Source organism: Gekko japonicus, unplaced genomic scaffold (genome assembly GCF_001447785.1).
Source record: "Gekko japonicus isolate JY-2015 unplaced genomic scaffold, Gekko_japonicus_V1.1 scaffold1165, whole genome shotgun sequence".
Classification (NCBI taxonomy): domain Eukaryota; kingdom Metazoa; phylum Chordata; class Lepidosauria; order Squamata; family Gekkonidae; genus Gekko; species Gekko japonicus.
Genome location: NW_015170311.1, coordinates 28677 through 51158, shown reverse-complemented (window position 1 = coordinate 51158; position 22482 = coordinate 28677). Strand labels below are relative to the sequence as shown.

The 22482-nt window shown below is 43.5% G+C and overlaps 1 protein-coding gene across 1 annotated transcript in view; it reads right to left on the bottom strand.

The window, feature by feature from the left end:
- Nucleotides 1-22482, bottom strand: part of LOC107116122 (dynein heavy chain 11, axonemal-like) — a gene marked incomplete at its 5' end in the record, with an annotated part of 122608 nt that overhangs the window by 72110 nt on the left and 28016 nt on the right. The window contains 3 exons of the mRNA XM_015417993.1: nucleotides 3410-3532; nucleotides 5608-5843; nucleotides 7715-7888. Of these exons, the coding sequence (XP_015273479.1) occupies nucleotides 3410-3532; nucleotides 5608-5843; nucleotides 7715-7888 (533 nt within the window). The remainder of the gene's footprint in view (nucleotides 1-3409; nucleotides 3533-5607; nucleotides 5844-7714; nucleotides 7889-22482) is intronic.

Below are 22482 nucleotides of genomic sequence, written 5' to 3'. Positions count from 1 at the left end.
CTCCCCCTGGAGAAAATAACTGCTTTGGAGGGTGGATTCTATGGCATTCTATTCAGCTGAGGCCTCTCCCCTCCCCAAACTCTGGCTTCTGTAGACTCCACCACAAAATCACCAGGAATTTCCCAACCTGGAGCTGGCAACCCTAGTCAGGACTGGCCCCAGTGAGTTCTCCCCCTGGAGAAAATAACTGCTTTGGAGGGTGGATTCTATGGCATTCTATTCAGCTGAGGCCTCTCCCCTCCCCAAACTCTGGCTTCTGTAGACTCCACCACAAAATCACCAGGAATTTCCCAACCTGGAGCTGGCAACCCTAGTCAGGACTGGCCCCAGTGAGTTCCCCACAAAGGCCAAAGTAGGCCTGGAAAGGGCCTCCAAGACTACCAAGCTTGTTTGCCTTGCAACAGCCACTGAGGGGAAAATGAGCCACACAGCGATTTTGGCAGTTTATTCAGACAGGGAATAGCAGTGGGTGGGGGAGAGGAGCGGACCCAGCACCCAGCCAATGGCACGCAAGTACTCTTGAGTGACGGTTGACAGGCCAATGGCTGATGGAGCGTGGAACTCTCTACCAAGCGAGATCTGGGTCTTGTGTGGGATTTGATACAATTCCACAAGGCCTGTAAGACAGAGAAGTTCCTCTAGGCCTATGTTTGAGGACAGTGATGCTCTCTAGCTAGGCTGATTTCTTCCTTTTTCCTTCTATCTTTCTCTCCCCCTTCACTTACTGCTAGGAAATGGGGCACCATTTGTACTCTCTTTATGTGCCATCTTATTGATTACTATACATTTTAGAACTGTTCTAACCTAATTTATTGTTGTTTCCCTCCCTGAGATTTGCCATGCAGGGACGGCGGGTTATAAATTGAAGATACAAATAAATAAATAAATTAAACTGAGAATAATTAGGCTTTGTGGTAGCAAAATGAGAAAATATGGTAATTAATAAACAAAACACTGAAGAATGAAAATTGAGTTTATCTCCTAAATTTTGGGGGTGATCCTTAGAGTCACAGGAACGTTGCCAAGACCTGCACTATGTCTCCTGTTCTCAAAAAGTCATCCTTTCACTCATGCTTTCTTTTCAACTGTCAGCTAATCTATCTTTTGCATCCAAACCCTTGCCTACTTATGCTGCCTCCATTTTCTCTGCTCCACCTCCTCTCAATCCTCTATAATTTGGACTCTTGCCTTTGCACTCTACTGAAACTGTCATCATCAAACTAACAGATGATCTCATATCTTTACTCATTTTCTTTGACCTGTTTTCCAGCTTTATTTTCTTTGACCTGTTTTCCAGCTTTATTTTCTTTGACCTGTTTTCCAGCTTTAATACTATACCATCTTTCCTCCTTGACTCCCATGGCACACAAAGTTGCTGTTCTTCTACTTTTCTTCTGTCCACTAGGGTCCCTGGGGATCTCTTCTTGGTTCTCTTATATTTTCTACCTACTATCACTAGCTGATACATCAAATCCCAAATACCAGCTATATGCTCCTGATAACCCAACTCTACATTTCTACCCTGATCTTTATCCCATCCAGTTTCATATCTCCAATTGCATATTTGATATTTCCACGTATTTTTCATAGCAGTCTCAATCTAACATGTCCATGACCGAACTGCTCATCTTTTCTCTTAAGCCTTCTCCTTCTTGGTACTCTGTATTAACTGACAATGTCATTATCCATCTTATAGAATAGCCATGAAGCCCCAACTAACTACTCTCCTTTATTTCCCACAGTTAGACTGCTACAAAGTCATGCTGCTTCTCCATTTCCAACATTAGAAAAACATGGTGCTCTCTTCACCCCTCCAGCAAAGAGTCTCCAATTCACCCTTTACTCATCTCTCTGCAACCAAAATCATCCAACTGTCTTGCCATTCTGTTCAGGTAATAACCACTCAGAGATCCAGCATAAGTTCCTTGTCCTTACCATCAAAACTTTTCATGGCCTTGCCCTTTCTCATGTCTCTATTCTTATATTATGAGACACACATTACCTAAAACATTTGTTCCTCCAGTTTCACTTCTCTCAACAGTCCAAGAGTATCCTACTTCCTCAGATTAAACTCCACCTGTTCTCTCTTACTGTCCTAGAATTTTCTCTCAGAAAACCTGTGTGACATCATTTCACTTACCTCCTTTGGCGCAATCTTCTGGTCTTCATTCCCTACTTAAACTAAGGCCCTGTTCATACGAGGGGTTTTGGTCCGGGAGCGAGACAGAACGGGGGCGGATCAAACGGGCACGATCCCACGGCAACATCTGGGAATCGTTGCCTGCCCGTCTCCGATCCGTCCCTCCCGGCCGAAAACCCGCACCAAAAAGAACCACCTACCTGGGTGGTTCTTCCGATTGAAGCGCCTCAAGCCGGCCGTGGGATCGGCCGGCGCGTCCTTGTGCCGGCACATCCCGGCCCCCGGCCGAACTGCGCATGCTCGAGCATGCGCAGTTCGGCAGCCTCCCCCTCCCACTTGCCTCTTCCTCCCCGGCATCTGATTGTGCCGGGGAGCAATGGCGCGCGGCTAACGGGATCCATGGGATCCCGCCGCGGCGGTTCTTTTTTGGCGCGGCTTTTAAAAGCCGCGCTTCGCCTCGTGTTTTCCCTGCCGTGTGGCAGGGGCCTAAGCTTCAGTAAGTACAATTGGAATAAACAAACATTCTTCATCTGTTTATCTTTACCACCCTCCACTGGCTTTTTTGTTGTAAACTTTGGCCTGCATGCACTCCAGGGCAGAAACTTGTCTTGTACTCTGTGAAGAGCCAGGGACACCAATGGTGGTATATACCACCACTGTACATCCCTCAAAGAGCCTTACGCTTTACAGATCAACATCTTCTGGAGTTCCCCGGCCCAAAGGACATCTGCTTAGCCTCAACCAGAGCCAGAGCCTTTTTCGCTCTGGCTCCTGCCTGCTGGAATACTCTCCCAAGTAAGATCAAGGCCCTGAGGGACTTATTACAGTTCCCCAGGGTCTGTAAAATGGAGATGTTCCGCCAGGCATATGGTTGAGGCGGCAGATGTATTTATTGTTGTAACCTGCCCTAAGCCCTGCTAAATAAATAAATAATAATGGAGTATATGGAAGTCTATGGCCACACAAGTACCCACTGACAATATATTATTCAAACAGTTTTAAAGAGTTCTGATGTGCATATGAAAATATAGACACTTGTGCAATACATCCAAATTTCTAATGTAAATGTTTTACGCATACTTTCTAATCAGTAAAATACATTTTAGTAAGAGAATCATAGAATGTTAGAGTTGGAAGGGACCTTGCAGGTCATCTAGTCCAACCCCCTGCACTCTGCAGGATTATGGTTAAGAACAATGATCAGAAAAAGGAGTCACAGATAGATAAATGATAATTCTCTGTCCTTTGCTTCTTCTTTAATGCACTTACTTTCCTTTTTTAATTGTGTTTCTTCCAAGCAGGGGATCAAGTAGAGGGTCCACTGTTTCATCCAAGTTTTCAATAAGAATTGTATCTCCAGAAGTCAAAGCTCTTTCAATAGTTTTTAAGAACCTTCACATAAAATAAAAAATAGATATCAGAAAAAGATACTGAGGTTGAGGTAGTACGTGCCAGTAGAAAGTGACAAAATCTGTCATTGGTGGCTGGCTGGTGTAGCTGCAGGAAACACAAGGTAATTGAAAAACCCATTTACGTGAGCATGCTACACCATATCAGTGTTTTGTGAATGCCTTCTTCTCTCTATATTCTAGAAGAGGGAAGTGTGGAGTGTTATCAACGGATGCATGTGCTTCTCCGCTTCCCCTTTCCTATTTTGAAAAGGCCAAGCACCAGAGCAGTGACAAGCTCCATACCTACACTACGTCAGAAGCACAGTTCCAGATGCATTAATGCAAAGCATTATGTAAGAGGTTAAGCTTTTATTTTACCAGAAATACCATCCCATCATGGTATTAAAACTATATGTCCTTGCTCCTGTCCCCGTGCACCTGGAAACATCATGCTATTAAAACTATATGTCCTTGCTCCTGTCTTTTATCTTGCACAGATACCTTTTCCCTCTGTCTGAAAACTAAACAGAATGCAATGAGGACAACTGTCCTCATCACACTTAGGAAAGCTTGAACAATTGTATGCTTGGTTTAGAGAGAGTCCCTAAAACAAAGAGAACTTCCATTCTGTAGCATTTGAGAACAGCACCCAGGGAGCATTTTCTGTAGCACACCTTCAAATTTAACAGCTAGATACATTATTGTAGAGCACTTAACATAAGAACATAAGAGACGCCAATGTTGGATCAGGCCAAAGGTCCATCCAGTCCAACACTCTGTATCACACAGTGGCCAGAAATACCAGTGCCATCAGGAGGTCCACCAGTGGGGCCAGGACATTAGAAGCCCTCCCACTGTTGACCCCCCCCCTCCAAGCACCAAGAAGACAGAGCATCACTTGCTCCAGAGCCCCTATCTCTATACCTTGTGGCTAATAGCCACTGATGGACCTCTGCTCCATATGCTTATCTAATTCCCTTTTGAAGCCGTCCATGCTTGTAGCCGCCACCACTTCCTGTGGCAGTGAATTCCATGTGTTAATCACTCTTTGGGTGAAGAAGTACTTCTTTTTATCCGTTCTAACCCGACCGCTCAGCAATTTCATGGAGTGCCCACGAGTTCTTGTATTGTGAGAAAGGGAGAAAAGTACCTCTTTCTCTACCTGCTCTATCCCATGCATAATCTTATAAACCTCAATCATGTCACCCCTCAGTCGTCGTTTCTCCAAGCTAAAGAGCCCTAAGTGCTTTAACCTTTCCTCATAGGGAAAGTGTTCCAACCCTTTTATCAACCCTTGGCCTTCCCCTGGCCTTTCTTAGGAGCCACTGTCTAAATTAATTGCTCTTAAACCAGCACTTGTTGCCCTGAAGTGCTATGCGACCTTCTGCACTTTTTCCAAAGCTATAATATCCTTTTTAAGGTGTGGTGACCAGAACTGCACACAGTATTCCAAATGAGGTCGCACCATTGATTTATATAGGGGCATTATGATATGGCTGATCTGTTTTCAATACCCTTCCTAATAATCCCCAGCATAGCATTGGCCTTTTTTATTGCAGTCACACACTGTCTCAACATTTCCAGTGAGTTATCTACTACAACTCCAAAATCTCTCTCTTGATCAGTCTCTGCCAGTTCAGACCCCATCAATATGTATTTATATTTAGGATTTTTGGCTCCAATGTGCATCACATTGAACCCATCCTTGACAGATCCCTTTGGAGTGCCTCACAATCCTCACTGGTTTTCACCACCCTGAACAACTTCGTATCATCCGCAAATTCAGCCACTTCACTGCTTACTCCCAACTCCAAATCATTAATGTATAAGTTAAAAAGCAGTGGACCAAGTACTGATCCCTGCGGCACTTGTTGCTTATAAGAAGGATTAGGAGGATTCCGTGCTGGCAGATTTGATAAGCACAGATTTAAAAGAAAGGACAGAAAGCCTGTTCCAAAACAGAAATGTCAACTTTGGCATATATGGGTTAAAAACTCTCTTAGGTGGACAGGAAAATGTATCATGTTACCATTTATGCATACAATATGTAGATACATTTTTAAAATGTGCACATACCCCTTCTGTCCTAGATGTGTGATTTTAAGGTCAGTTCCATATTTATTCTTTATCCATTTGATGCCTTGTAGCTGGGGATCTATTAGCAGTGGCCAGCGTTCACAGTTTGTAAAAATAGCAGCATTTTCTGTGGACATTCTATCACTAGGCAGCCCTTCATTATTCCATGCTGCAATCACTGCATCCTCAGTCAATATGGCAGCCAAGTCTATGTCTTCAGTGATTGGAATGGGAATCTTTGAATCAAACAGAAATATAGCTATAGTAGAGTTAACAACACAGCTGCCAAAATACTATTGTGGATAAGGGTAGAAAGAAAACACTTAGCAACACTACACATTCAGTTCCTTCTAAAAAGATAAACAGGTGACCAGAACTTGTCATTTCTCAGAACAGCACTGCATTTTCAGAAATATCTGCTGCTAAACAAAACCTAAATATGTAAAATCTCCACACCTGGCAATCACTTTGTATTAAGGTGGCTTTGGTCAGAGGCTGAGAATTTTTCTCATCGTTATTTGGGTAGGTGGGGGATTATACGTTAAGGTTGATGGATTAAAATTTTATTTGTTTGGAAGAAGCTTTAGACACCTCACGCAAAGGAGGAACCCCGCCCTGTCGGCTCTCCAATGCCGCTAGCTTCTCTAGTATGGTGGCGTTGACAGGCTCTTGCTCATCCTCATTAGAGGAGTCTAAAATGGGGGACCTCTGTGGGGGCTTCTGGGATGTTTGCTTCTTAGGGGCCGGCTGCTTACCCTTGGCCTTCCCCTGGCCTTTCTTAGGAGCCATTGCCTAAATTAATTGCTCTTAAATTAGCACTTGTTGCCCTGAAGTGCTATGCGACCTTCGCTTCCTCACCTAAAAGTGGCTTTAAAAGTAAAGAGTCAAAGTGTCAATCACTATGTTAGTCAATCAAAATAGCTTAAAATGGCCACCCTATAATGCTCCTCCCAAAATGGCTGCCTTTGGAGGGTAAAAAAATGGCCACCTTATCCAGCCCTCAGGATGGCAAGGCAAGCTACTGCCAAGGCCCTTCCCAAGATGGCTGCCACCCACAGGTCTCTCACCAGATGGTAGCCTCTAAATCACTTCATGAAGTGGCCACTAGGGGGCTGCAGCCCACCAAAACCTCCCTGGCCGTTTATTCAAATTCCCCATTGGCCACCAACTGCCCCTGGCCTGTCCAAGCCGAGCCTCTGAGAACGTTCCACTAAACGCGCCTACAACCATCAGCCACCCCCAAAAGGGCCCTCTACAGCCTAGCAACTGCTTCCTCCTGGGCCTGTGTGTGTTTTTTGTTTTAAAAAACGGCTGCTGGGACGGGGCTGCTACTGGGGGTTCTGCCGCTAATTGACAAGGGTAGCCCTATGGACCGCCACCCACGACCCCTAACCCAGATCCCCACTGCCCAATGCCGCTTCCGCTGTCACAAGCCTCTACAGGCAAAAAATAAGCTGGGAGCTGCTGCCTAACCCTTTACCACCGGCTATTTATTTATTCAATTGTTGACTCTCTGGGGACTCTCTTCCCAGAGGGGAAAGACTGCTCCCTCCTGTCCTGCCACCCACTGCCATTTAAAAACGCCACTGCCCGCTGCCGCTCTAAGCAGCCGTCAACTGGAAATGCAGCTGTGAACTTCTCGACAGGGAACAACTGTCACCGCCACCAAGAGCTGCCATCGACTGTGCAGCTGCCTCTGCGAGCAGCCGCCACTGCAGTCGACGAAGCCGCCGCCGCCTTGGGCCTACGAAGTAGACCGCCGCTCTCACCCACTGCGTGCTCAAAGCGAGCACACAGAGCAACTGACATCGGGCAGGAGCAGAGCCCAGCCTTTACCAGCAGAGCCGGTTCCGCCCCCCTGCCCACGTCATGATGCAGTGCGTCATGGCTCTGTTGCTGCCCCGGCTTCCTCTGGGGTGGCAAAAAAGCCCCTGGACCTCCAGTGGCTTTGCCAGGAGGCTGGAAGCTCCAGTGTTTTATTTATGGTGTACATTGCTTCAAAAATGTGTGTGTGGTGCCTATTTGATACAAGCTGTTTGTAAGCCATTTTGGATGGAGAGAAAGTTGGGACAGAAATGTTTAAATAAGAATAAATATAAAAACATACTTTTTGTGATTTCAGGAAAGGAAGCCACATACGGTGTACCAGCTCTTGACGATATAGTTTGGTAAAGGGTCCAACGTATGAAACAAAAGCTGCTGTTAATAGAACATCCCCACACACTGTTATTTCTTGTGTTTCAAATACTTTAATAGAGTGGTTCCAGCGAACTTTTTCAGACTGCAAGATAATATTGTAAAAAAAAAAAAGGGTGTAAATGTATATATAATTATACATTTTCTGTTGACATTCAGAACTGGCCAGTTATTTAGTCTTTTTGGAAAAAAGGCTACAGAAGCTATGTCTAATAGACGTGGTCCACCAGTCAGATATACCTGAATAGTTCCTATACGGCTTGGCCTTCCAAGAAATCTTTGGTGCCTTGGATGTTATTGACCTTAAAAGAGCTGTTAACATTTTTTTTCTTCAACCACACATACATCCTGCTCTGGCTGGGAAAGCAAGGAAGAGAGAATCTAATAACACACTGAATTCCCTCTAAATATTGATCAAACTCCAAAATGGGAGGAAGAGGGTAAGGTGCCCACATTTTAGATACCCAAGCTCATGGATTCCTTATTTCTATTTATTTATTTGTTCAATTTATACCTCGCCTTCCCCACCAAAGCAGTCTCAGGACAGCTTACATAAAAGATTAAGGCACAGAAATAACAATGATAAAATAATCATAAAACAATCCAACAATCGTAAAGTGCTAGTAACAGGTCCCTGCCACACGGCAGGGAAAAGGACGGCTGAACTGCAGCTAATCTGAGCCGCACCAACGTTGAGACGCCGCGGCGCGGCGCTCCCCGGCACGATCAGATGGTGGGGAGGAAGAGTCGGATGGGAGGGGGAGGCTGCCGAACTGCGCATGCTCGAGCATGCGCAGTACGGCCGGGGGCCGGGATGCGGCGGCGCAAGGACACACCAGCCGATCCCACGGCCCGGCTTGCAGCGCTCTACTGGAAACAACCACCTAGGTAGGTGGTTCTTTTTTAGTGCGCGATTTCGGCGGTAGGGACGGATCAGGGATGGGCAGGCAACGATTCCCAGATGTTGCCGTGGGATCGCGCCCGTTTACTCCGCCCCCGTTCCGTCCCCCTCCCGGCCCAAAACGCCTCATATGAACAGGGCCACAGTAGGTCTAATACTAATAGTATTGCTTAAAGATGGTGGCAACATCATGATGGTATGTTCAGGTGGTCTATATTGATGGTCAGCTCATCATGGTATATTTATGTGGTGGGCACAGGCTGTTGATGGTAAAACGAAGGCACAGAGCTCTGTCACTTTTCAGTTATTTGATGTGGCTCCTTGATTGAAGGCCTGGTGGAAGAGCTCCATCATGCAGGCCCTGCGGAACTGTAAAAGGTCCCACAGGGCCCTGATCTCTTCTAGGAGCTCGTTCCACCAGTACAGAGCCATTACTGAGAAGGCCCTGGTTGTGGCCAGTCTGGTGTCTCTGGAACCCAAGAGGGCCAGTCAGTTTTGGGACCCTGAACGTAGTGCTCTCTGGGGAACATGATGGGAAAGGCGGTCCCTCAGGTGTGCTGGACCCTGGCCATATAAGGCTTTAAAGGTTAAAACCAGCACCTTGAAACGAATCCGGTATGCTATCAGCAGCCAGTACAGTGCCTTCAGTACACGCTGGATGTGTATCCTGCATAGGTGTCCTGGATAGGTATCCTGTATAGGGATACCCATCAACAGCCTGGCTGCAGCATTTTGCACTAGCTGTAGCTTCCGGACATGGGACAAGGGCAGCTCCATATACATGTAGAGAGTATTACAGTAGTCCAATGTCGAGGTGACCATTGCATGGATCACTATTGCCAAGTTGTTGCATTCAAGGAAAGGAACCAACTGCCTAATCAGCTGAAGATGATAAAAGGTTGATTTGGCAGTGGCTGCTACCTGGGCCTCCATTGTTAGGGAGGCATCCAAGAGCACTCCCAAGCTCCTAACCTCTGGCAGCAGTGGAGCCTCATCGAAGTTCGGGAGTGGGATCCCTACCCTCGGGCCACCAAGGCTCAAGCACAGGACCTCTGTCTTCATTGGATTCAATCTCAATCTGCTCAGTCTAAGCCATCCAGCCACGACTTGTAACGCCCGGTCCAGATCTTCCAGTTTAGAGTCAGACAGGCCACTCAACAACAGATAGAGCTGAGTGTCATCTGCATACTGGTGACATCCCAGCCCATGCCTCCGGGCAATCTGAGCAAGGGGAAACATATAGATGTTGAATAGTATCGGGGAAAGAACCGCCCCTTGGGGCACTCCACAAGTCAGTGCATGACTTTGGGATAGCTGTTCCCCTAATGCCACCCTTTGTCCCCGACCCTGAAGGAAGGAGGCAAGCCATTGCAAGGCAGACCCATGGACTCCAGTGTCGGCAATGCGGTGGATCAGTAACTGATGGCCAATCATGTTGAATGCTGCCAACAGATCAAACAACAACAGCACTGCCAATCCACCCCAATCCAGATGCCTCCAGAGGTTGTCCATGAGGCCTGGGCGAAAACCACACTGGAAGAGATCTAAGATGGAAATGCCATCCAAAAAATTCTGTCACTGGATTGCCATGGCCCTTTCAATTATTTTGCCCAGACTTCCGGTTTATGGCGGTGCGCTAGCAGACTCACCTCCCGGACGTCCTGGGGGTGAAGCTGCGCTCCAGCCGAAGAAGGGGGTGCGCAGGCTCGCAACCCCCCCAGGGGCCCGGGGAAGGGACCCTGGCCAGGGAACTTCTAAGAGGTCGCCTCTTTGACGGCGGAATGCCGGAGAATTGAGGCGCCTCTTCATTCCGACGGTTCTCCGTGCTGTGAGATTGAATGGGCTTAGTGACGCTAACTGGGGCAAGCGCAGGAGGTTGTGCGGCAGAAATGAAATGAAAGCAAGGTCGAATGACCAATTATAAACGTGAGTCAATTCCGAATCATTTTGTAAAGGGAAAAAGATCGCTCCCCACCCCACCCCACCAAATGGAGAAAAAACGAGCGGGGGAGAAACACCTTCCATGCACACGAACCTTTGAGCGATTGAGGGGGGGAGCAGAAGAAAACGTGAGGGAAACTGCCTAGAAGTACTTACCAAAGCGAATTTAAGTGGTCAAGCGCACATTCAGAGACTTTTAAAAAATTCGTGAAAGTAAACAAACGAAAAAGATGGCGGGGAATAAGGACAGAGAAAAACTTTCGAAAGTGAAAGGGTTTGAGAGCCCAAAACCGGAAGTTACCAGTGATGTGGCAAAGTCTGTAGCAGATTACATGCGCCCTCTACTGGAACAGCTGAATAACTTCAAGGAACAGATGTCTATAGTGACTCAAAGCATTACTGCGCAACAAACTCAGATAAACAACTTGATAAAAATAATGAAGCAAGATGCTGAGAAGGTAAAGGAAGTGGCTGTAACTACACAGAAGGTGAAGAAGAAAGTGCAAAAGCTGGAAAGAAAACAAGTCTCCATGGAAGATCAACTGTTGCAAGTTCAAATGGAAAAGGCCAACATGATACTTCGTTTCCAGGGCATGCCAGACAATAGAGGGGAGAATCTTAAAGAAGTGATGAGTGAATTGTTAGCCCCAATGACAGAAATGAAGGCGGAATTGCTGATCAACAACATGGATGTGGTCTATAGATCATATTCCGGCTACATAAAGAAAAATAATCTGCCTGGGGAAATTGTGGTAAGATTCTCGAAGAGGCATGTAAGGGATACAATCCTGAAAGCGGTTGCTGGAATACCCCTGAAAGCGGGGGGAAATAACATCAGAACGCTAAAGGATATTCCATTTGAAGTAAGACAACGGAGAAAGAAGTACAAAGGGTGCTTTTTCTTCAGACAAACTCAATTGGATATAAATGGCTATTTCCAGAAGGCGTGACTTTTAAGATTAAAGACAAAAAAGAAAAGATTGACTCTGTTCTGAAAGCTCAAGAATTCCTAAGGGTTCAGCTGGGAAAGCCAGAGGACGGGAAAAAAGAAGAGGACAGCAAGTCCAGCGGCGAGCTAGACTCTGGTTCTTCCGGTGAGGACTCTCTGTCAGAGCAAGGGGCAGCAGCCCCAAAAAGTCCTTACAAGCTGCGGAAGAGAAGGGGAAAGGAGAAGTAAAGGCTGAAGGACTCTGAAATGTGCCTTTGAGACTTTTGTTATGGGATGATCGGGGGTACTGTTTCTAGACAGTTAAATTTAAGTTTTAAAGGAAAAGTGTTATAAATGTTTGACTCAGTTTATAAAGGGATCAATGATGAGAAGAACTGATGTAACTAAGCTAGTTGGAGGATCTCCTCTCTTGGGCTTTTAGTCAGTAGTGGATTCTTTTCTTTATCCCGTATATGTAGCTTCCCCTCCCTTTTTTCTGTTGTAGTTTTTGTAGTGGTTAAAAAATAATTAAAAAAATCCCCTCCGGTTGTTTAAAAAAAATTATTTTGCCCAGATAGTGCAAATTGGAAACTGGCTGGTAATTTGCGAATTCGGCCGGATCCAGGGAAGGCTTTTTCAGGAGTGGATGGACCACTGCTTCCTTAAGTGCCCAGGAAACAGTCCCTCTGAGAGGGACTTGTTGATAATCTCCCTTAGGGCACCTCAAAACCCATCGCAACGAGCTTTAATTAGCCATGATGGGCATGAGTCAAGGCATACAGTTAAGAGCAATCTGTCAACTTCCTCTAGGTTGAGCGGACCGTAATAATCCAAAACTTAACTAGAAGATGTGCATGGAGCCTCGAGTTCACTCACTGGCTCAACTGTGGCAGGGAGGTCACAAACAACAAAACTTTAGCTGCGAAATAGCATGCAAAAGCCTCACAGCCATTGTCCAATTCCCTAACATTTCATCTGCCTTGTAGAAGAACAGTCATTGACTGAATCGTTCTAAATAACTGGGCTGGGTGTGAGTTCACAGACGCAACTGTAGCCGAATAATAGTCTCCGCAGCTTTGACTGCCATCTCATAGGATCTCATAAATGTCCTATAAGATGTTCTTGTAGCTTTGTCATGGGCATGCTACCGCTGTCTCTCTATCTGTCTTAGCCTTCGCTTCATTAGCCACAACTCCTGGCTCAACCAAGGTGTGAGCCTAGAGCGAGGGCGCAGAGGGCATCGGGGAGTGATCTCATTGATGGCTGCTAAAAGTTGGCTATGCCAATCCTCTACAAGTTCATCTAATGAGCTGCCAGGGGCATCAGATCCCGCAGAGCCATCTGAAGCTGCATAAGGATCCATTTGGCTCAGGAGGCAAGCTAAAATACACTCCTCGCCCAAACAGGGTCAGGGTGAAACATTCAGACAAGGTGGTCCGACCATGGCACTGCCAGAGCACTGATCCGGTCCACTGTAACCCCCGCTGCGAAGATCAAATCAAGCGTATGTCCAGCCTGGTGAGTGGGGGTCATTACATATTGGGAGAGTCCCAGCACTGCCATGGATGACACTAGGTCCGTTGCCTGAAAGGAGGTTGCATCGTTGGCATGGACACTGAAATCACCCAAGATTATCAGTCTAGGATGTTCCAGTGCCCAGCCCAATATGGCTTCCATCAGGGATGGCAGGCTATTGGCCAGTGTATTGGGCAGTTGGTACACCAACCAAATAGCCAAACTCTCACTGGCTTCCCACACTAGGCTGGTACACTCAATGCCTGTGATCTTTGGCGGTGGGAGCAACCTGAAGGAGGAAGCCTCCCCATCAGGGATGGCAGGCTATTGGCCAGTGTATTGGGCAGTTGGTACACCAACCAAATAGCCAAACTCTCCCTGGCTTCCCACACTAGGCTGGTACACTCAATGCCTGTGATCTTTGGCGGTGGGAGCACCCTGAAGGAGTAAGCCTCCCAAATGAATAGAGCCACTCCTCCCCCCACCCCCTAGTCTGTGATTGGTGAAGGATCGAGAACCCAGGAGGCACCAGCTGGGAGAGAGCTACTGTCTCCCCATCTTGCACCCAGGTCAGTCATGCACGCCAGGTCTACATTCTACTCAAGCCAAAAATGTCAAAGGACCATGGTCTTATTATTTATAGACCTTGCATTACACAGCACCAATGTCGGAGGGGGGTCATTCATCCTAGCCCCACAACTTGCAACTCTTGGGGTGGGACACAGACTGGAAGGGGGCCGAGCTACTCTGCTTCTCTGTCCCCTTCCCTTATCTCCATGCCTTGTCCCACCGCTGTACTTTCTAAACTGTTCTCAATTTGATTTAAACAGAACCACATTAGTCCTAAAAGGTTTTCTGACGCTTAAAAGACGAACAGATCAAAGCATAAGCTTTTTATGTGAGCCAGCATGCTATAGTGGTTAGAATTTGGGAGGCACGGTTCAAATCTCTTGAACTTGGGTGATCTTGGCCCAGTCATTCTCTCTCAGCCTAACTTACCTCACCAGGTTATTACGAGGAGAAAACAGGAGGGAGAACCATATATGACACCCTTGGTTCCATGAAGAAAGGGGCAGGATGAAAAAAGATACACTAGAAAGAATGAGGACTTAGTCCAGGTAATGATATTTCTCTCTCAGAAACTTTGGCAGTAAGGTATTACTTGATAACAGACAGCCCCTTAACCTCTCTAACATAGTCCATTGTAGCAGATAAGTAACTGTTATAGTTACTCAATTTCAACCAGTGTTCCCTCTAAGCTAAGTTAGTGTGAGCTAGCTCACAGGTTTTTAGCCTCCGGCTCACACATTTTTGTGTTTGCTCAGGAAGGATGGCTCCAGAGCAAACTAATTTATACATTAGTCAAATCGCCCGCTTACAACTTTAATGCCAGTTGCTCACAAAGTAGCATTTTTGCTCAAAAGGCTCTGCAGCTTAGAGGGAACATTGATTTCAACAGTGGTCTATATTAAAGAGTCCTTACTTTACTAGGCGGACTATATTCATGTAAATGATGTATGGTTAAACAAGTGCATGGTTTCAAAACTGTTATTACTAGGGATGGGCACAAACTGAACCACAAAGCAAAATTCATCACGAACAGAAGTTTGTGATGCATGTACTGTCACAAACTTCCATGAACTTTTAAAGCAGTTCATGGAGGTTTGTGGATGGAGCAGAAAGCAGGGGTTTAAAGGGACTCCAAATCCTTTAAACTCCTGCTTTCTATTCCCCTTGAAAGGTGCAAAAGCAGCTGAGTGGTGGGGAAGTGCTCCCTGGCACTCAACTGTTCCAGGCTGTCTTCTGCAGTCCCTTTAAAGTTTAAGGGGACTACACAAGACAGTGCAAAACAGCTGAGAAGAAGGGAGCAAGCTACTTCCCGTCACTCAGCTGTTTTTCAGGGTTTCTGAAAAACCCCTTTAAAGGGACTATGGTCTCTTTCAACAAGGTTTGCAGGGCCACAAATCAGCCCCCCTTCAACAAGGTTTGCAGGGCCACAAATCACAAACTGGTTTGGTTTGTGAACAAACTTCCTCGTTCATTTCATGGTTGTTTTGTGGTTTGGCCTAGAACTGAACTGAACCTCATTTTCCTGGCTTATGCCTATCCCTAGTTATTAGTCTGGACCTTTCCAACATTTACTTACACTTACTGCTGTACAGTTGTATCCACAAATTATTACTACTGTTGTACATTGGAGCAACCCAGTCTTTTAGGCAGTACAATAATTGAGCTGCAATTGAGGATCTGAATAAAGGTCTTGCTAGTCTGAGAAGATATCCCACTACATTATACATTACACTGCCTCTATGTTGAAACAACTCTGACATTTCAAGTTCCTGATTTATTGAATGGGTCTCTACTTTTGCTTAGCAGAAAGTATGTATTGAAAGGAGAAAAAAATACGCTTTGCTTATTTCGTTACTGGATTATTTCACCCTAAAGCATTCTGCATTAGAATCATTCTTAAATTGCAGCTGAAGTGAACCACGCAACAACCGCATTCATTTGCAAAGAGGACTTTTGATTTATCCATTTTTTATCTCTTGTTGTCACTGGCTGGAAAGTCAGACACAATAAAGTGCACCCACCTCATTCCCCAAACTAGTTTTGAAATTTGAAGATTTACTAAACATAGAATGATCATCTATTTAAATCTTCAGTAATTTTACTGTACCACCCAAGCATCATAAATCACAAGTGACATTGGCTAACAAGAGTTTAAGAGTTGGAACATGCAGTGTAATAAATTTCCAGACAGTTAAAAATCACTATAATTTTATTCTAATGCATTATAGATTGCCTGTAATATCATCCTGGCTGGGGTGACCCATTTCTAATTTTGAACAGCTGTTCAGCTCGGGAGTTAGTTAATGATTAAATATAAATTGCCTGATTTATTAGTCTGAATGGCTGAGCTTCCAGGTCAATGCTATATAGACAAAATCATCAGTCTTGATGCTTTTCAGAAGTTAACCATCTCCTGTTCAAGTCAAAAAGCATTTATTCTCTGAGGAAAAGAGTTGATGCTCTCAATTAATTGTCATTTTCTTTTCTTTCTTAGCTCATAAACAAAACTTTTCAGGGAAAACTCTCATCGTGTAGTAATAGTTTTGATTGAGTAGCACTTAGATTTTAGGTAAAGCAAAACAGGGCCCCATAAACTGGACAAAGTATTTATTTTTATCATCTAGAAACATTTTATGCCCAGATAAACTGTATACTGTTGACACAATATGATGCAACATAATGCACTGGAAACAGACATTTTTTGATTATCAGAATAGAATTTTTGTGCCTCCTCCCTCCCAGTACAGCCTACTGATCCCCATGAAATGCTGATCCTGGGGGATAGAAGACACGTCAGCAGCAGGAAGGGGGAATGCCAATTTAGCCTGGATCCAACCAAATCGTTTTCCAATGCTACTCTAGAGTAAGTGGATTGCTGGTGGCTTACTGCCATTGATGCTACTATTTTGAATATAATTAATTTTACCAGATAATTGCCAAACTTAAGTTACAGGCAGCCTTCTACACGGAAAAATGCAATTAATTTTTAGGGGGGGGAAGGCAACTTTCTTTGCAACTAGGTTAACTGGAAAGTTGTGAAAGGTTATCAGGAATTTTAAAATGCTGAACTAAAAGACTAGCTAGATATAAACCTATTTATCTTTCACCAGTATTGCATTATTGAATATAATATTATTTGCTAAGAATTAACATGTAATACCTCATCAGAACTAGTATTTGACCAAAACACGATTAATATGCCACTTAGAACCTCTTTATGGGCCATTCCAGTTCTTAGGAACAGAATATATAAAAAGGGGAATTTAATTAAAGATAATATTTGAGGAAGATCTAGGATAAATACGGGAAGAAGTTTTCTCTTGGGATTTCGCCATTGGCCTCTGCTCCCAGAGATCTGGACATAGTTCAAAAAATTAAGTTATCTTCTCTGGCTAAATAATTAAAACATGTTGATAGTCTCTGGATCTATTATCCCATATGAAGAAGTAAAGAGGAAAAGTAGTGGTCAGATTACTTGGTCTGAATATCTTCAAATGAAGAGTTTTCTTATAAACCTAAGCTGTAATGGTTTCTCTATAAGGCAAAAATAAATTTGAAAAAAATGATGACAGCATTGAAAACACTTGTTTTTCTAAGTTTTATGGTCTGATTATCTAAGTTTTCTCTTGGGATTTCGCCATTGGCCTCTGCTCCCAGAGATCTGGACATAGTTCAAAAAATTAAGTTATCTTCTCTGGCTAAATAATTAAAACATGTTGATAGTCTCTGGATCTATTATCCCATATGAAGAAGTAAAGAGGAAAAGTAGTGGTCAGATTACTTGGTCTGAATATCTTCAAATGAAGAGTTTTCTTATAAACCTAAGCTGTAATGGTTTCTCTATAAGGCAAAAATAAATTTGAAAAAAATGATGACAGCATTTGTGCTGTCCCCAGTCAGCGTTATCAGTAGTTTAGTAAAACTGCACGGCATCTTTAAGACTTGTTGCTTCTGGGAATTGTAGTTCGCAGTTAAGGGTCCCAGACGCTTTTCCCTGACTGGCTGACTAAGAGCAATTTCCTGACTTTATGGGTTTTTTCCGTTTCTTTGTTCTTCAACCCTTACCGCGAGGAGAGGGAGCCCATCTCTTTTCTCACCGCGGCTACTGAACTAACCCAGATCACAAGATGTAACTTCCCACCCAGCTACTGTGAGTAAAATGATCTTCTAATGCGTGAGAAGTTGAAAAAAGATGATTTAAGCTTTCCTCGGTAGTCGTGCCGTTGACTCACCCCTAAAAGGTGCTGGCTAGCACAGCTTGCACCGGACAGGACAGCATTGAAAATACTTGTTTTTCTAAGTTTTATGGTCTGATTATCTCACGTAATCTTACAACAATGATACCAAAGTTTGTTTATAAATGGAATCAAGCTTTAGGATATGAAGTTGCAAGAGAAGTTTGGGAATTTGCATTGTTTTTGGAGTCAACATTGTCAGTTTGTATGAACTTTAATCTGTATAAAATGATGCATCTGTTATATTTGAACCCAAAGTAGATTTATAACTACTGTCCTGGAGAATGTTGGTATTGCCACGTTAAGTCAGCTGATTTCATCCACACATGATGTTTCTACCCAAGAGCAGTCCTGTTCTGGAGGAAAGTTGCTATTTTATTGAAATTTGGTCTAAGTAGAGAGGTAGGCATTAAGCCAGAAATCATGTTGTTAAACTATCTCCCAACAATTCCAAAGAAATTACAAATTAATTTCTTTAGAATTTAATTATGGCCATACATTTGGTGTTGGCATGACACTGGAAGTCAAAGAACATCCCTGATATAGACAACTATTTAGGAAAGATAAAGGAGGTTTACCTTATGATTAAACTTACACCCTTCCAAAGGAATGAAAATTTTGAAGAGAAGGTCTGGTTAAGAATTATTCAGGTTAAAATTGCTGAATTAGAGTGAATGGTTTGATTTTAGTAAAAATGGGTGCAATGATGTTTTAAATTTATGTTTGTAAATTATGAGCAATAAAATAATAAAAACTAAATTTTCTTTTAAAAATGTAACAAATGGCACATTGACTACAATACAGAGGCGAGTATGGGCCAACTGGCATGTGAACCCACAAACTTCTTTTGAAATTCATTGGGTGTTAGTCCTTAAAAGGTAAAGGGTCCCTTGCTTGAAAGCCAGTCGAATCCGACTCTAGGGTTGCGGTACTCATCTCCGTTTCAAAGCTGAAGAGCCAGCGCTGTCCGAAGACATTTCCGTGGTCATGTGGCCAGCATGACTAAACACCAAGGCGCATGGAACGCTGTTACCTTCCCACCGAAGTGGTACCTATTTATCTACTTGCAATTTCTTGCTTTTGAACTGCTAGGTTGGCAGGAGCTGGAACTAGAGATGGGAGCTCACTCCATCATGCGGCACCCGGGTCTCGAACTGCTGAACTGCTGACCTTCCACAGCCTGCAGTTCAGCGTCTTAACCACTTGAGCCACCGCAGCTCCTTAGTCCTTACAAGCATGCAAATAAGCTTATTGAATCCAACTGACTTCAGCAGGGTTTAAGTCTGCTTACCTGGAAGCGGTTTAACACCACTGTGTTCAGACAGCATTGTTTCCATAATTCAATTTAAATAACTGGTTTTGGGAGGCAATCACATAGAAACCTGCAGTGACTTATGACATTGTTCTTCTCTGCTTCATATTATTACCCTTACAACAACAATCTTGACCATTAAATTATTACCTACTCTGATATAAAGATACTATTCTATAGACAAAAATAATTAGAAAACTGAATTCTGTATAGAGTTTTTATTAGATGTGTATTTTGTCCTTATTAGAAGATTAATGTTTTTTTTAATGAAAGTAAGGCAGAAACAATACAAGCAGTGTAGCCCACTTATTCAAAGGTTAAGTGCATTGTGGGTGGATACAAAATGACTCAGACCTGACCTGAGGATTATTCAGTCTCAGTGCTCATTAACCAGAGGCTGACCATGCTGTCAGAACGTATTCGCTGCTGTGTGCAGATACAGTGACTTAGTTATAGAGACTTTTCCCTGGGGACATCCACTCCATGAGCAAATATATATGATACAAAGACAACAGAAGCAAGCATACCGTAACGTCTAGGGCTCAATTACCCATTAGTGTTAAGGAAACTGCAGAGAAAGGCCACTACAAAACTCACAGGCCCTTCTGAGATGTAATTATTTGGGAGTTTCTCAGTATGGAGAGTGTTTACCCATTCTGTTGCTTCTAGGAAAAAAGCATCAATTATCAATCTCTTACCCGTTTAGATAGACCAAGAGATAGGGAAGATTTATTTGGTGAAAATAATTTGTTTGTTGTATGGGGTTGGAAAGATCATCCTTTGGACATATGAAAATGTACTTCTTAAGCATCCCAGTGATGGAAAAGGAAATTATATATAGCGATTTAAATGAAATGCCAAATCAATGCTTTTAAATGTTAATTTTCTCAAAGTACCCAGTGGTATGGCCATGGAGACCTGTTAGGAATTGGTCCTCTCTGAAAGGCTTCAAAGCTCCTTACATTAATGTTCAGGTTTTTAAAAATCTTAACACCTTTTATTTTCACAGCTTTAAGGAAAGGTATAGAAACAGTATTCTACTAAATTATTCACTAAGCAGTAAACCTGCTCCTGGTTTACATTGTTCTGGTCTATGAGTCTTACTATTGTACATAATTGGAAGATGGATATTTCTGTTTTTTAAAAAAAGTTTGACTGAAAAAAGTACAGAAAATCCCAGTCATGGGAAAATGAATTATCAGTTAAGGAACAGGCAGAAGACAGGCCAAACACATGAAGACAAATAATAAGAATTTCTTCAAATATATCAGGAGCAGGAAACTAGCCAGGGAGGCAGTTGGGCCTTTGGATGACAAAGGAATAAAATAATTGCTTAAGGAAGATGGGAAGACAGCAGAGAAATTAAATGAATTGATTGCATTTGTTTTCACTGGGGAAAGTGTGGGGGACATACCCAAACTGGAGCCACTCTTTTTCGGAAGGATGTCTGAATAACTGAGTCAAATTGAGGTGACAGGAGATGAAATTCTAACTGAAAACCAGTAAATCTGCAGGCCCAAATGGCACACACCAGAGTGTTCTTACTCAAATATGAAACTAGTGATCTACTAACAAGTACATGTAACTTGTTACTAAAATCAGTTTCTATGCCAGATGATTAGAAAATACCAAATGTTATCCCAATTTTTATAAAAAGGTCCAGAGGGGATACAGGAAATTATAGGCCAGTTACTCTGACATCTGTTCCAGGTAAATTAGTAGAAATTATTATTAAAGAGATAATAATTAGGCACACCAAAGAAATGTCTGCAGAGGGAAAATCAACATGGTGTCTGCAAAAGGAAGCCTTGCCTCACTATCCTCTCAGATTTCTTTGGGTAGGTTAACAGGCATATGGATAAGGGTGACACAGTATACATTATAGACTTCCAAAAGGCTTTTGACAAGGTACCTCACCAAAGAGTCCTGAGTAAGTTTATTAATCATGGGATAACAGGACATATCTTCTTATGGATTAAAAATTCATTAAATGGCAAAAAGAAGAAAGCAGGAATAAGTAGACTCACAATAGAGAAGTGAGTAGTGGAGTCCCACAAGAATTGGTACTGCTAGTGCAATTTAATTTTTTCATACATGGTTTGGAATTGGGGGAGAGTAATGTAGTAGTCATATTTAGATGGTACCCAATTATTCAAGATGGCAAAAACTATGGCAGATTATGAAGAGCTACAGAAGGATCTCTCTGAGTGAGTGGGCAACCACATAGCAAATGAAGTTCAACATGGGGGAGTGTAAGGTTATGCATATTGGACCACAGAAGTCTAGTGCTTTCAGAATAATGTGGACTTTTGGGCTCTGTATCTCAAAAAGGACATTGCAGAAAAAGGAGGACAACTGAGATGATTGGGAATTGGAGCACCTTTCCCATAATGAAAGGCTGGAGAGTCTGGGAATGTTCAGTCTAGAAAAAAGATGGCTAAGGGGAGACATGATAGAGGTTTATAAAATTATGCACTGAAAGTGGATAGGGGAAGTTTTTTCTCTCTCTCACCTAATAACAGAGCTTGGGGCACCCTATGAAATTGCTGGGAAATAGTTCAGAACAGTAAAAAGTAAATACTACTTTACTGAATGAGTAAACTGTATTACTAATACATCTGATTTTACTTGTTGTATGTAACAGCCCATAATATTTGATAAATCTGATGAATCTATATTTCCCCCTCCCCCCTCTTCCCTTTTGTACTCCACTTTCTTTTTGAGAGAATCAAAAAACTCATATTTAAACTGCAGAATTCACTGCCAGGGGAGTTACTGATGGCCATCAGCACGGACAACTTTAGAAGGGGGTTGGACAGATTCATGGAGGAGAGGTCCATCAGTGGCTACTAATCATGGTGACTGAAGGGAGCCTCCATATGCAGAGGCAGCAAACCTCTGAATACCAGTGCTGGGAGGCAACAGTATGTGAGAGCCTCAGCTTCTATGCCTTGTTTGCCTTTCAGGGTAACTGGTTGGCCACTGTGTAAAATGGGGATGAGATGGAGCATTAGTCTGATCCAGCAGGATTGTCTTATGTTCTTACAACAGGCTAGCCTGGTAGATTTTTGTTAATCTGGACAGCTTTCTTTAATCTTATTGGGCTACCAAATAGATATATTACAAATGGGGTCTTGCAAGAAACTTGCAGGGTGGGGACATTTTCCCACTTTGATTCCTCCCCTCTCCCTCTACATCTCTGCTTCTCAATCTTTCTCCATCCTACCACCCATTCTCTTACTCTCTTCCCTATGCCTGTCTCTCTGTCTGCCCACTA